This window comes from Mangifera indica, chromosome 2, assembly GCF_011075055.1.
Source record: "Mangifera indica cultivar Alphonso chromosome 2, CATAS_Mindica_2.1, whole genome shotgun sequence".
Taxonomy (NCBI): Eukaryota; Viridiplantae; Streptophyta; class Magnoliopsida; order Sapindales; family Anacardiaceae; genus Mangifera; species Mangifera indica.
In genome coordinates this window covers 23,497,769-23,513,171 of record NC_058138.1, presented here as the reverse complement: position 1 = coordinate 23,513,171, position 15,403 = coordinate 23,497,769, and the positions used below count along the sequence as shown (strand labels likewise).

At 35.1% G+C, this 15,403-nt stretch overlaps 3 protein-coding genes and 1 pseudogene across 5 annotated transcripts; 3 read left to right on the top strand and 1 right to left on the bottom strand.

Moving 5' to 3' along the window:
* The first annotated feature begins 234 nt into the window (after positions 1 to 234).
* LOC123209742 (ent-kaurenoic acid oxidase 2-like) lies at positions 235 to 1,727 on the top strand. The gene has a single exon (XM_044627878.1). It carries the CDS (start codon positions 235 to 237, stop codon positions 1,708 to 1,710), a length of 1,476 nt encoding a protein of 491 aa, XP_044483813.1. The 3' UTR covers positions 1,711 to 1,727.
* A 1,051-nt stretch (positions 1,728 to 2,778) lies between these two features.
* On the top strand, positions 2,779 to 8,277 carry LOC123196453. Of its 3 annotated transcripts, XM_044610506.1 has the most exons (8): positions 2,779 to 3,725; positions 4,055 to 4,294; positions 4,820 to 5,287; positions 5,841 to 6,282; positions 6,693 to 6,854; positions 7,060 to 7,276; positions 7,369 to 7,487; positions 7,585 to 8,277. In XM_044610506.1, exons 3-7 carry the CDS (start codon positions 5,220 to 5,222, stop codon positions 7,467 to 7,469), a joined length of 990 nt encoding a protein of 329 aa, XP_044466441.1. In that variant the 5' UTR covers positions 2,779 to 3,725; positions 4,055 to 4,294; positions 4,820 to 5,219; the 3' UTR covers positions 7,470 to 7,487; positions 7,585 to 8,277. The 3 variants fall into 3 exon arrangements, with proteins under 3 accessions (XP_044466441.1, XP_044466448.1, XP_044466434.1); XM_044610513.1 differs by lacking the exon at positions 4,055 to 4,294 and having other exon boundaries at positions 5,841 to 6,228; XM_044610499.1 differs by lacking the exon at positions 4,055 to 4,294.
* Positions 8,278 to 9,002: 725 nt separating this feature from the next.
* Positions 9,003 to 13,866, top strand: LOC123203488 (annotated as a pseudogene).
* Positions 13,814 to 15,346, bottom strand: LOC123208743 (UPF0481 protein At3g47200-like). The gene is made up of 2 exons (XM_044626255.1): positions 15,342 to 15,346; positions 13,814 to 15,101 (listed from the first exon to the last, which is right to left on the bottom strand). The coding sequence occupies exons 1-2, from the start codon at positions 15,344 to 15,346 to the stop codon at positions 13,907 to 13,909; spliced, it is 1,200 nt and encodes a 399-aa protein (XP_044482190.1). The 3' UTR covers positions 13,814 to 13,906.
* Positions 15,347 to 15,403: the final 57 nt, after the last annotated feature.

Genomic DNA, 15,403 nt, shown 5'->3' with positions numbered 1-15,403 from the left:
ACAGAATCAAGATTGGGGCAACAGAGAAGAAAGCCAAGAAAGGATCGTAAGAGAGAATATGCTGCTACTTTGCTTTCTGTATTTTCATTAGATTTTTGTTGCTTAACTAAACTAGAGTTAGTTACATGTGTTTTATACAAGCCTTAGCTCACGTGTACATAAAACAGAAACGTGTGTACAGGATTTTACTTTTCTACCCATTTCTCTTTCACTGCTGTACCAACATTGAAGATGATGATGATGAGTTCGATTTGGGGAGTTGTGGTTTGTTTTTTGATGAGTGTCAAATGGGTTCTTAAAAGAGCAAATTGGTGGTTGTATGAGAGAAAACTTGGTGAAAAGCAGAACTCTTTGCCTCCAGGAGATCTGGGGTGGCCTCTGATTGGCAATATGTGGTCTTTTCTTAAAGCTTTCAAGTCATCTAATCCTGAATCGTTCATGGAAAGTTATGCCAAAAGATATGGGCGTACTGGAATCTACAAAGCATTCATGTTTGGGGAGCCGAGTGTGATAGTAACAAAGCCAGAAACGTGCAGAAGAGTACTAATGGATGATGATGGGTTTAAGGCCGGTTGGCCAATCGCCACTATGAAACTGATGGGGGAGAAGTCATTCATTCGCACTGACATTTCGATTGAAGAGCACAAGCGTCTCCGCCGTTTAACTGCTGCTTCAATCAATGGCCACGAAGCATTGTCTGCGTACTTAGAATATATTGAAGAAAGTGTCAAATCCGCCCTCGACAAATGGGCCAAAATGGGACAAATCGAGTTCTTAACTCAACTCCGAAAGCTCACTTTCAGGATAATCATGTGCATTTTTCTTAGCTCTGAGAGTGAGCATATAATGGACGCTTTAGAGAGGGAATATACAGCTTTTAACTACGGGATTAGAGCTATGGCAATTAATATTCCAGGATTTGCCTACAATAAAGCTCTTAAGGCTCGGAAAAATATAGTGGCTGTGTTACAATCCATACTGGCCGAGCGAAGAAATCAGAGGAAGGACAAGAATAATTTGCAAAAAAAGAAAGACATGATGGATGAACTTCTCGATGTTGAAGATGAAAATGGCAGTAAAATGGAAGACGAGGAAATCATTGATATTTTTGTGATGTATTTGAATGCAGGCCATGAATCTTCTGGTCATACAATGATGTGGGCTACTATTTTGTTGCAACAGCACCCAGAATTTTTACAAAAAGCTAAAGAGGAGCAAGAGAGGATTGTTAAAAAGAGGCCATCTGCTCAGAAGGGTTTGAGTCTTAAAGAAATTCGAGGAATGACATATCTTGACAAGGTGATTGATGAAACACTTCGTGTTGTGACAATCTCAGTCAATGTTTTTCGAGAGGCAAAAGAAGATATCAACTTAAATGGCTACATGATTCCGAAGGGTTGGAAAGTTTTGGTATGGTTCAGAAGTGTTCATTTCGACCCTGAAATTTATCCGAATCCAAAAGAATTCAATCCTGAGAGATGGGAAGGTTATACTGCAAAAGCTGGAAGTTTCCTTCCATTCGGAGCAGGAAGCAGGCTGTGCCCTGGAAATGATTTGGCCAAACTTGAAGTTGCTGTATTTCTTCACCATTTTCTCATGAATTATCGGCTCGAGCGACTTAATCCCAGATCTCCCCTGATATATTTACCCCATTCAAGGCCCAAAGATAATTGCTTGGCAAGAGTCAGGAAATCATCTTCAGCTATGTAAAAAATATGCGAGGTTAAATAAAACATGCTCTTCAGCAATGAAAAAAATATGGGAAATAAAATGAAACATGTTCTGCAGCTATGTAAAAAGTGTGGTAGATTAAATACACATGTTCTTACTTTTTTGATAAAATTATAATAAATATTTTATTGTCAGTTATCGATGTATAGAATTACCATAACAAGAAATACGTAATACTGGAGTTGTGAGGTTGAGATGAAAATAATATGAGTAAGCAATAGAGAAAATAAAGGCTTTTATAAAATAATTCGACTCACTCATTGGAAACTCATATGGACTGTTATTTTATTAAGTATTCCAGTGAGTGTTACGGAATAGTTAATAGTAAAGGATTCAAAAGAGCTCTCCTAATATTTTACTCGGGTCGGGTCTCACAGCATTGACTTGTATTCTCTCTCACTTTGTAGCTTAGGTTCATTCACAAACTTCATAAAGACCATTGATAATATAAATGTTATCTCCATGCATGCTGCAGAAAGATTTTACGAATCTGGAAAATTTTCAATTCAAACTTTCTTTCTCTCTTTTTTTATCCTGATCCTGATTCTTAAAAATTTGGAGCAGTAGATCTAATTTCTTTAATCTTTCAATTAGCATTTGTTTAATGGGAATTATGTTAACCTAGGAGGAAGCAGGTGCTGACCATTTGTGGTGGTGACTCTTTTTAGTATATAGTCTTTGTGTAATGTATGGTAAACCCTAGTCATCTGTATTGATTAAAATATTATTTTATTTAAATATCTTTAAATATAATTATTATTAAATGTTTTTAATATTAATTAAAAATAAAATTATTTTTATTTTAAAAAATAAATAAAATTATAATTATAATAAAATTAAAATTATTTTGATAATATTTCTATACTAAGATAAAAATGAAAATTAATATAATAATGTTAATAAATGAGTGAAATTTGTGCCGACGTGGAAGCATAGATGGTCCCACCTAATACCCTGTCATCTTGCCTTGTTGGATCATATTTGCAGAATAATATTTATTTTTTTAATTAATTAAATTATTACTAAAATTCCCTCCCAACAGAGCGGACTACCTAGAATACGCGGGGTGCGCGTAATGAATCTACGCATCATCCGCCTTGATACGAGCTCGCCACACCCGAGACAAGCAATGACAACGACAGAAGACGACGACGACGAGGGATTCGGGTAATTCACGTTCGCGCCAATCACCGTCCATTCAAATCCTAAAAACCAACGGTTCCTATCTTCAAGATAAAATTGATGACGATTAGGGCGATTTTGTTACACCCACTTCGTTCTCCCGCTGGGAAACGCTCCCTGTCAAATCACTGGATCCGATTCATTTGTCCGTCTATCGCCGAGCTGATAGTTTGATAAATGATGTGGCGCAGCCTGACTTGGTCCCGAGTCGGAATCGGGTTCAGTGGGAGAAAACCAAGGGCGCGTTGCCGTTATCGTTGTTTGGAGAGGAAGAGAAGGAGGATGAATCAAGTGAGCCGGGTTTATTATTTAATGGTGCAAACGAGTTGAAAAAAACTGAAAAAAAGGTGGGATCGGAGTTAAATATGAGCGATCTGATTTCGAATTTATATGCTGGGAGCGAGCCGAGCAAGGTGGTAAGTGGTACGGGTTTGAATTTGGACTCAAATGGATTGGGTTTGAAGAGAAGTTGATCGAATTTGGATTCAAACTGTTCGAGTTTAAAATTGGAAAATTGGGATTCTTATGGGTTGAAATCGGAATCAAAGGGGTTGGATTTGAAGAGAAGTGTGTCCAATTTTGAAATAAACGGGTCGAGTTTAAAATTGGACGATTGGGGTTCTTATGGGTTGAATTTGGATTCAAAAGGGTCGGACTTGGAGGGAAGTGTATCGAATTTGGGTTTGAATGGCATGGATTCGAAGATTAATTTGGATTCAAATGGATTTAATCCAGTTTTAGACGAGGATGATGATGGGTGCGAATTTAAGGCTGTAGAGACTAAATTACCAAACGGAGATTTTAATTTTAAGGTAATTCTATATAATTGTTGATAAAATCGTGGAAATGGAAAGAAAATTTTAAAAAAAATTATTATATTAGATGGGTGGTAATCTTGCAAAAAACATGAACTTGCCATGTTGAAGTTAAAAACTTGTAGAACATGCAACAGATTATGCAAATATTGCTCTGAAAATTAAACATAAAAGTCGTAATTCACTTTAAACTTTGTAATGTGATAAAGTGATTTTTTTTTTTTTTTTGCTCATAAAAAAAGAAAACTTTTCAAGATTATGAGTTTTTGTTGTCTGAGTTAATTAAATTGTTAAATTGCTGTTTTATGGCCAACTTTTTGAACCAGAGTCAACACAAGGTGAAACCTTAGAATGTACCAATGCCAAATGTTGATGGACTTAATTCAAGTTGGAATGTGTGTGGTTCAAACTTAAATGGGTTAAGTTCAAGCCTTAATGGAGTAAATAAGGATGCAAATGGATTTCGTTCAAGTTTAGTTGACAAAAGTGAGGATTTTGAAGATGATGATGAGTGGGAGTTTAAGGATGCAAAACCAGAACCATGGTCTGGCGATAGGAATATTAATGTAAATCTATTTCTCTTGATTTGATCTGATTTTTCATTGGTTTTTTAAATTGCTTATGTTTGAGTTTGGAATCTTCATTTTTGTTTTGTTGGGGTTTTTGTAGTTTGAATATAGATTTTTTGCTTAAGGCTAACACAAGGAATATTCTTGTTGAAGTCATGAACAGTGAAATAGAAATTTTGAATATAGCTTACTGAATGTTATATTGTAGTAATTTGTCTTTTATGGATTGTAACAGTATGAGTATTTTAGAGATTTCTGAATTATGACAGTTGAAAGAATCTTTATATGGAAGTTTGGGAATAATTAACTGTCTTTATCTACAATTGGTACTGCCTAGTACTTAATTTTGCATTCAAGTGTTGTGTACTTGGAGAGGGAGTTTATTTAAAATTTTAAGCTATATTTGTTATTTTGCATTGATTTTATGTTTTATATTTCTAGGCATCATTAAATATATACATATATGACTTTTGATTTTATTTTCATTTGGTTTGTAAGAGACTGACATCCTTTCATTTGAAGGGCAACAACAAAGGGACTGGGAATTCTGAGGGAGCTCAGCAGGCATTTGTCTTTGAAAATGGGGCACAGGTTCCTACTGGTTTGTTTGCTTCATCAAATGGGATGACTCTAAAATCTGGTGAATTGGACTTTGGTTTTGATTTCAGCAAAAGTTCTCTGACATCAGATGGTATTAATAGTTCGTTCACAAACAGTGAGCAGAAGAATGATAGTGGGGTGCAGGTTCCTACCAATTTATTTGCTGCATCAAATGGCATCTCTCAAAAAACTGGTCAATTTGACTTTGGTTTTGATTTCAGCAAAAGTTCTGTGGCACCAGATGGTATTTCCAGTTCATTGTCAAAAAGCTAGCAGAAGAATGATAATGAAAATGGACTAGATTCTACATCTGTTATTGGCAATGTTGAGAAAGGAGAAGCCTTATGGGAATTCAAGGATGCTTTTTCAGAAACTGGATCAAATGATACGGTAATGAATTACTTAGACTTCCTTTTAAATGTAATTAACTACGATCTAGATTTTGGACAATGTACTTAGCGAAAGCTTCCTCATATTTGTAACATGAGTCAAAGTGAGCTCCAAGTTGTCCTGCTTTAGAGACAGCATTTTCTTTGTCACATTGATATTCAGGTTTAACTCATTTGTTTGGCTGTGTGTGTTTCTTAAAACTCTGTGACTGGATCTTTGGCAATTCAATTGTTTGTGCTTAGGAGCCAACATAGAGGAAATTTACATTAATGGAAATCTGTATTCTATCTAAATTTCATCTTACTTTCAAATTGGTCAACCTGTATCTTTTGGCAAGTTTGAGTGTCATGAACAAGTTAAAAGTTTGCATGTGCATGCTTTTATTTAATAAGAATTTTCTCATGTTCTAATCTGGTTTTTACTTACTCAAAGACACTAAGTCGCAGAGCCATAGGGGAGGCTTACCTCTGTCCATTTTTGGGGATAGTGAACTAGAGAATGATGACTTCTCAGTTCATCAAGATGTTTCTAATTACAATCTTGCTTCCTCCAGGACAGATGACATTAAGAAGAGTCAGGGTTCGAGAGTATCTATCAGTGATCTCATAACAAGTTTGTACAATCAAGCTGAGCAGAAAGCTCCTGTTAACCATTCACAAAAGCCTAGTGAAATTGGTCTTGATTCTTTAATTAAAGCTGTGGATTCTAATTTAGTAGATGGTGATGGTGATTTGGATGATGATTCTTGGGAATTTAAAGATGCTGTTTCCAGGACAGTTGATGAACAGATCTCAGTTCCTGGTCTTGAAGATCCACATGTGAAACACTCTACCAAGGTGGAGCCAAAAAAATTGATTGAGCAGAAAGATTATGCTGATTTTTATTCCAAACTAGAGGATGAATTATGGTTTGTTGCACAGTGCCATCTTGACAATCTAAAGGTTGTAAGATTTGTTCGAAAGCACAAAGTACTGCTGCTCTTAGTGGTGAAGATGGTAAGCTAGAAGCTACTGACAAGGAAATATCCTGTTTATGAGTATTTTCGTTGGCATTCTATTTATTGGCCATTAACTTCTTTTCTTGTTATGATAGTTTTTAATAGTGCAACCAAATATTATCAGTATCTGTTAAAGAAAATATGAAATTTGTTAGTCTTTGTTTTACTCTCTGTATCTTTGGGAGTCTTTTGAGAAATTCAGGATGGAAATTTTTATGCAATAATTTTTTTTTCTTGCATGGTTAAAAAGAATGGTAGTAAAACAATGATATTGACATAACTAAAAATTTGACAAAATTCATGGTGCTTCCTCTTTCATGATGATACTGTAGAAATTGATCACCGTTTTCTATAATTGCTTCTGAGAAAACTACACTTGGTAATCTTTTCTTGTCTCGGCTGTTACAGGATCTGTATAATGAATTGCACCAAGATGGTATTATTTCCATGGTTCACTCAGAGAATCAGCCACTGACCAATAATCACCTTAATGAATTCATTGAAGTTCTCCAGGAACCGAAGTTCCATGTGCTTGAGGCAGAATATCAATTATCAATGAGGCTGCTACTTGTAAGTGTCTTTTTCTTTTATTTTATGATGAACCATGATTTTATTTAATGGATACTACATGTTCCTATCTTTTAAAGAATGAAAACTAGAAGTATTATGATCATATACATGTCTTCTTTTTATTTTAGAATTGGTTGTATAAGTTATATTGCAAAGTAGGGGATTCAGTTTTTTGCCATTTGAATCATATACTTTGCTTAAATAGGCAGAGAAAGATTGGAGGTCAGCAATTGAACTCCTAAAACATGTGGCATCAACATCAAAGATTCTAAAGTTGGGATTGTGGGAGGAGCAGTCTTCTTTTTTTTCCACTTGGTTCAAAATGGTGTCTGTTTGTGCGCAAGAGCTGAGACATGGTGCCTTGGTTTGGAAAGAGTCTTTAGAAAAGAATGTCTCCAGTCAATTATTTTCTGACCCTCGAGGTACTGATTATTTAACCATATTAGTAGTTGTTTCTTGAATATATATTTTTTCTATGGTGGTGTGGTTAATGCTATATTATGGGTAAGTACAGGCAAGCAGTATACACTTGCACTTGGAGAGATTTACAGGGTTGTTGAAGTTCTTGGATCCTTGGCCAAAATTTTGCAAGCCATTCATGCTACTAAGTCCTAAGTTCTGGAGCAGTGCCAGGTAACAATTCATAATATCTCAACTTGATTGAAATCACAACCATGTTTTTGAATTCTGTGTCTCATCTTCCAAGTTTCTATTTGATTGCTTGTATCAGATATGAAAATGGTGGTATGGAATGGTGAGCACTATTTCCTACCTCTTGCAAACTTGTGGGCAAATCTTGAAACAACTAATCCTCCAAACTTACTGCGCCCGTATGTTCGCTAATAAGGATACCAGTGGAAGTTGAAACTTTCTATTGAGAAATTCTGCAGCCTAAGTTGTCAATTGAATCCCAGTTGGATAATAAAGCTTCTGGGGCATCAATTGCAGACAAAGGGACTGTGTCTGGTAGAAAAAGCCACAGTTCGAGTTTCTGGGAACCCAGTGAACACAGTGCCTGATTGATCAAACAAATTTTCAGATTCCATATTGCATTACTTAAAATTGATTGCCGTTGTTTTAGTGGAAGCTGTAGCATGGCAATTCAGTGTACAAAAAAGTTGTATTACTTATTTATTTATATGTGATTGGGTGGATCAAGAGAACAGACACCCATAAAGGAAGGGGTAACAATAGAAATTTTGCTTTAAAAACAGATGAGAATATTATTTTTACTTCTTTGTAATGATGACTGGTGAGTTATAGAGTAATGTTACCAATCCTTTCATCATGTCAATGTTAAGTTTGGATATAAACTCTTCACTCTCGCAATGAATTAGGGTTGTAAACAAATTGGTTGTTTGTATGCAATTCATGATTAGATTTGTATGAAACCAAATTTGAATTAAAGTTTAATGTTGTTCAATTTCGCTTGACTTAAATATAACATCAATAAAATTTTAAAAGTTTAAAATCTCATATTTGTATTTTCTAATTTATACAATTGATAAATAAATATGTGATGGCGTTTAGCCGCAATTTTGCAGCCTGTGAGGGGTTGAAGGGAAAGTTAAGTTGTACTAGTTTCGAAACATTGGGATCCTTAGTAGGGATGGCAATGGAGAGTGGCGGAGAGAGGATCTCAATCTCCGTCCCCGTTCTTGTAAAGGATATCAATCCCCGTCCCTGATCCATTCCCATTACAGAGATGAAATGATTTTTCATCCCCTCCCCGTAAAAAGAAATCTCCTTCCCATCTTTTCCCCTTCCCCGCAGAAAAAAATCCCCTCCTCGTACTTGCAAAAAAAATATATTATTTTTACCTTGTAAATACAATATAAATATATTAAATAACAAAATTAAGCAAAATTAAAATTAATTTATTATTTCAAATATCATAAATATAATATATTAACTCCTTTAATATGCACAGCAAAAACCTAAATAAATTTAAAAAACATAAATAATTTAAAATTATAAAAATATATTAGTATTTTAAATAAATATATTAATATAAAGGGACGAAGATAAGGGTTAGGAGAGGAAGGGTAGGGGCGAGGAGGGGATACATGTATCTCCATCCCCGGCCCGTCCCCGATTGTAAAGATTTTTTTTATTCTCGTCTCCTTCCTTATTTTTATAGGAAATTCACTTCCCGTTAGGGTCGGGCCTTAAAGTCAGGCCCAAATTGTCATCCCTAATCCTTAGAATTTTACTAAAAGCCAGTGAAGGTAATGGAATTTTGACCCTTCGTGGGAGCCCGTCTTTAGTAAGACGGCGGATAAGCGAAGCTAAGCAGAGAAAGGTAGGGATTTTTGAAGGCTTATACATTCACTTTTATCTTCTTCTTTGTCGCTCGTTTCTCGTAAGACAGTGGAAAAATGTTAGACATTAATTTGTTCAAAGAAGAGAAAGGTTTCAACCCTGAGATTATACGCTAGTCGCGACGGCGTCGCTTCGCCACTGTTGAACTCGTCGACGAGATTATTGGACTCGACAAAGAATGGCGCCAACGTAATTATTTTATCATCTACTTGTAGTTTGATTTTTCTTTTGTTTTGCTTTTTGCCTTTTTTGTTTATTTGCTTGTTCTGTGTAGGTCAATTTGATCTAGAGAATATCTGGAAAGAGATCAACAAGATCAATAAGGAAATAGCTAAGCTCAAAATTGTGAGTTTTTTGGATTTTGATGTCGTAAATGTTTTATGTTCTGTTTGGTAGCTAAGAAATCACAGGCAGAATTGAGAATATAAGAGCTACTAAAGCAGCTAGAAATGGAAAAGATATGAACATTGTACTGAGCAAAAAAAAAATTAGCAGAAGAACTAAACAAAAATGGAACTTTTTTTTCCCATGGTAGTAGGCGTTGGATCAAGAGTTTATGAACTGAAATTGAGTTTGTTGAGTATGTAATGCGGTGGCCTTCAGATTGGTCTACATACAATTAGATTGTTGAAATTTGTGCCAGCAAACACAGCCTAATTGAAATTCTTAGAACACTTAACTATTGTATTTGGACGATGAAGCAGAATGTTCAATATGTGCTTGCTGACGTGAATATAGTCAACATAAATATATCCATGAGTGTTTGTTATGTAGCTATTTTGCATTGTGAATGCACTTTTACAATTTGAACATGTGCGGATTTCTTGTATGAATATCTTCTGTATGGGGTATAAAGGCAACCTAATGTTGTGTAAATTATTTGCTTACAGTTGAACACTTTATTATTATTATTACTATTTTGTTTCAAAATTCTTGGTGTTCATTATGAAACTGAATTCTGTAATTGTCCTGGTTAAAGTCGAAAGATGATGCAATTGAGATGATTGCAAAGTCAGAGGAGGTCAAGCGAGCAACTGCAGACAAAGAAGTTGAAGTTCGTGAGGCATAGGTTGTATTGAAATCAAAGTTGGAAATAGTAGGAAACCTGTGCATGATTCAGTATGAGTCTAAATAGCAAGGAAACAGAAACGTGAAAATGTTGGAAATGTATTTTCTTAAAAATATCGGAAATTGAAATGTGGGAAAATGTGTAAATATAAAAAATATATGAGCTTTTTATAAATACCAAATTTTTATAAGAACAATCTAGGCTATCATGTTGACACCCAGGATCAAATACAGTCCCTCCATATTCAAAACAAATACAGGACTGCTGGTAGCTAAACATCCATCTTTACAGTCACTTAGTTTTTGCCTTGATATTATGGCATAAATATTACAAAATCCATCTTCATAGTCACTTGATTTTTGTCTTTGGTCTCACCCTCATGAACAATCAATGGTCTAATAACTTCACAAAACACAGCTGAATACAATAAGATACATGCAAATGAACACAGTTACTCATTTTTAAAAAGTTTCCATTTGGGTGATATATAGAAAGTTTTAAAAAAAAAAAACATGTGAAAAAACATGCATACGATATACACACATCTTTGTACCTGAAAAATGAACAGCACAACACTGTAGGTTATCAATATAGTTGACGGCCGAGAGGAACTGATGAATAGCCGATTACCGATGACGATGACGAACTGAAGAAAAGCTGACTGTCAAGACGATGAAGAACTGAAGAGAAGCCGACTGTCGTTGACATTGAAGAGCTAACGAGCAGTCAACGGCGGAGAGGAATACTTCAGTTCAGACCAAAATGAACAATAGTGTCAATATAGACGACAACAGAGAGGAAGTCACAAATAGTCGACTACCAATGACAATGATGAACTGATGAATAGCTGACGGCGGAGAGGAGATAAACAGTCGATGACCATGAGGAGAGGAAATGGAGAGCAGGTTTTGCAAATTTCCATTATATCAATTTTTCAGTCGAAGAATCGAGTTTCAAAATCTGAAACACGTTTCCTTTTTTTCTTAAATTGTTGAAACGCCCCTGAAACGTTTTGTACAAGTTTTGGGGTGTTTCAGAAACCGAAACGTCTTGGAAATGCTGAAACTCCTCCCTCCCTGCGTTCCTGTGCTTCCTTGGTACCAGTCAGTGATGATGAGGTATGTGACTTGTCTGAGTTAGTGTACATATATGTTGCACAATGCTGTAGGTGATGAAGTGGGAAAGATTTGTGTAGGCAGATAATGCTGTGATTAGACATGGGGAGAGAAAAGAATGGAGCCAAAACTAAAGAATCACGTTGAGCTTCTCGGAATTGCAGATTTGAAGAAAGGTATTAAAATTTTTTATTTGTATTCAGGCTTTATTATTTATTTGTTTTCTCTTATTGGAGATGAGACGTATAACTTTTTGTTTATGATAGGTAGTCCTTGGTATGATGAATAAATCTATGATTGGGTGATTTTATAATTCCATTTCACTAACTTTTCTGGTTCTATTATGCTTTGATGATGTTCCAAAAAATTTGTATTATTATTAATTCTTTTTACTTTGCTCAAGCATTTGCATGTTTTGGTTATTTGAGTTTGTATGAGCCAAGATCCTCCATTCGGAGCCATAATAAGTTGTCCAATTTTGTTACTTGAACTTGACCATTGATTTTTTTTTTTTGGTCATTTTTGTTGTGTATATTGACTTCATATGCATCACTACCTAGTAGCAGATTATCTAGTTCTTTTCCAACGTGTAAAGCAATTCTATTCATTTTTCATCATTTTTTTTTTCTACTTCCATCCGTTGTAGTATATTGTGTACTGATCTTTTGCCTTGAAATAGGTGCTGATGTTGCTGGGGGCAGAGGTTTCTACTTGAAAGGAGATGGTGTATGGCTAAATCTAGCGTTGATAAATTTTGGTCTTAATTTCTTGGAGAAAAGAGGATAGACATCATTATAAACTCCATTCTTCATGAGAAAAGACATTATGGCCAGGTGTGCTCAGTTAGCACAATTTGATGAAGAGCCTTACAAGGTTGTGTTAATACATATTACCTTCTCTTAATTTTTTTCTACTAGCTGGTCAAAAGAGCTAATTGTTGTTATAAAGTTGGATTCCTTTCACAGACACTATGTGTCTTTCAATCAGATAAATATAAATGCTGAACTAAAACTGCTTTTCCTTTTGGAGTTTCTTGACTAAAATTTGAGCATGACTTATAGTTGATGTTGATAGTTTACTGGTGAGGGAGACGATAAGTACCTTATTGCGACATATGAACAGCCTCTTTGTGCTTATCATATAGATGACTGGATCCATCCTTCTGAGCTACCTCTAAGGCAATAATCTTTTGAAGCCATTGTCCCTATTGCTACAAAGGAGTTCTTGTTTGTGTTTGCTTATGGACACTACAATTTCTTAATCAGATATGCTGGATACCCGTTGTGCTTCCATAAAGAAGCTGGTTCATATGGATGAGATACTCTTGGAATTTTCCGAGTTCATCAGTTTGAGAAAGTGGAACAAATGGAAATGACTCATGGGAAATGCACGAGGAAATGATGAAAAACTCTGAAGATTTCTACAAAATGGTATAATGACTTTCTTTCTTTTTCTTTCAGCATGATTATGCAATTGCACTAATATCTCTCTATTATTCATCTCTTTACTTACGGTTAATTATTTTGCTATCTTTTTTATATCTGTGTCCAGTAAATCTGTAGGGAATCTGTTGGATAAACAGGCCAACCATATGTGACATGTCAATTTTTGGATTTCTGGCTTTGTTTTTAACCCTTGAGAAACAAAATTCAAATTTCATATTTGTATGTGTTTCTGTCAAGGAGACAATCATTGTCTGATTCCTATATCGATCTATTTTAATAGCAAAGTGTGGATCAACAATCTAATAATTCATGAGGAAAAGTTTGGCTCTAATTGAATTTTATTTACATGCAGTTAAACATCCCGTATCAAATTGTGGCCATTGTCTTTGGTCCTCTGAATGATGCAGCTGTGAAGAAGTATGATTTGGAAGGATGGTTTCCTGCATCGCAAACCTATAGAGAGTTGGTATCATGTTCAAATTGTACAGATTATCAATCGAGAAGATTGGAGATTCGACATGGTCAGAGAAAAGGTATGTTCTGTTTACTTGTTCCTATTTAGTGCAGGCAAAGCCAAATGATGTGTAGTTTGCTGCCCTTCTACACTTTCCTTGAAACAACGAATCATTTAATATTATCTCTGTGGAATTCTTACAAACTCACGATTGTGCTTTTGTAACTATGAAATATTGCAGAGCAATGAACAGACGAAGCAATATGTGCACTTGTTGAACTCTACACTCTTTGCAACAGAGAGTACCATTTGCTGTACCCTTGAGAACTACCAGAAGGAAGATGGTGTTGAAGTACTGGAAGTCTTACAGCCATTAATGGGTGGCAAGACCTTCCTGCCTTTCAAAACAAAACCAGTTGCTGAAGCCAAAAGTAAGAAATCTAAGGCTTAGTCATATCTTCTACGAACATTTTGGAAGACAAACGCAGATTGACTGAGTTGTTAAGGATCTGCAAAATCTTATCATTATTAGTGGAAACAGGAAGAACTGATTCAAATTTTTTTATTATTATTAATACAAGAAGCTTGAAACTGAAAATTACACTAACACAAGTAGATTCTAGGTTTAATACAAGAATCAATTAAAATTACACAATTTGTAAAATAGAACATACAGTTTGTACTATAGTTAGAAGCAAGAGTATTATTGCCGCAATAGTTGCTGCACCTCTCCATGGATTGTTGAAATACACTCTTTTCAAAGTTCCTATTTTCAAATTTACCTTGACTCTGTTCCATGGGTTGTCGTAGTGCCTTTTTAGCTGGGCGTATACGTGATAGTATGACGATGGTCTTTGAAGTACATTAAGTTTGTTAAACATATTTGCCACTAAAACATTATCCCCCAATTTATTGGAAATAATTTCTTTTTCAACAAGCAAATCCATGTCCTCTTTAGTGTTGATAAGATAGGTCATCAGTTCAACATAATTGCAAACTTGAGTATCCTCTGGGTAAAGACACTGCTCCAAAGCAATGATGTTTTCGAATAGACGTTGGGTCCCCTCATCTACTAGCAGCTGTGGCATCTGCAATTCATGGACTTCAAAAAATGGGATCAGTTGCTTTCGCTTGTCAAATTTTATATCAAATAAACTCTGTTCTCCTCCAATATGAATTTTCTTAAACTTTACACCTGACTCATGTAGCTTCACTGCACAAGGTAAATCATGAATCCATTTGTTGTCTGACACTGTTTCTAGGGAGCTTGTTTCTAGGGAGCTTTTGAGTAGATTGATTCTTTTCCAATCTGTGAAATGTTTAACTTCGAGGGATAAAGCAGTTAACTCCACACATGTAAATGCCGAAAAGAAGCGATAGGAAAGCTGCTTGAAGGTAAAAGGCATGTCAGTGGAAGTGAAAGCTAACATGTATATTTGCTCAAGGACAAAGTATGGAAGTTGATTTTCAAATAACTGCAAGTCTGTGCATAGTGAAATTGTAACTAGTGATATGTCACTTCTAACATCAAGTTGCTCCCTTATGAAGATTTCTATGATGAAGATAGAATCATACAGGATCATCATTACAAACTCAATACTCTGAAGTCTAAATGCTTCTGCGTAACAAGCACGGATGGTTTTTTCATAGTCCTTGATAAAACTTAGAATCTCGTTTATTTCCTCTCGTTGAAGAAAATTTTTCATATATAGTTTCTTCTTCTCTTTCATGTCAGTTAATTCTGGTTTGCCATGGTGAAAAGGACCAATAGAAATTAACTTAGGAGTGTAGCCTTCTTCGTTTCCTCTACGAAGCGTTCTAGGCACCCTTGCCCTTGGATCGCTTATTTTAAAGTATAAACTTTGAATTATTATTTTAAATCGCTTATTAATTTCTAATCTCTTCTTGTCCTCATTGCTCAAAATTTCAAGTTTGTTGACTCGATATTGATTATATTTGTCTTATTTGTGAATTTTTGCGCATATGGTTTTGAAAGTATATAAATTGAAATCTGTGGAAAAGTTAGGGGATAACATTTTAGTATTGATATACAAGCACTCATAGCTTTCACTACAAATTCACCTCATGAAACTTAAATATTTTTTAGAATTTGGGCCAATAATATTGATAGAATACCTGCTATG

Excerpts from the sequence above, each read along its gene's own strand:
- LOC123209742 (XM_044627878.1), top strand. The coding sequence starts at position 235 with ATGATGATGAGTTCGATTTGGGGAGTTGTGGTTTGTTTTTTGATGAGT.
- LOC123196453 (XM_044610499.1), top strand. The coding sequence starts at position 5,220 with ATGTTGAGAAAGGAGAAGCCTTATGGGAATTCAAGGATGCTTTTTCAG. Across the intron at positions 6,283-6,692 it reads TGCTCTTAGTGGTGAAGATG|GATCTGTATAATGAATTGCA; the intron begins GTAAGCTAGAAG and ends CGGCTGTTACAG. Across the intron at positions 6,855-7,059 it reads TATCAATGAGGCTGCTACTT|GCAGAGAAAGATTGGAGGTC; the intron begins GTAAGTGTCTTT and ends TTGCTTAAATAG.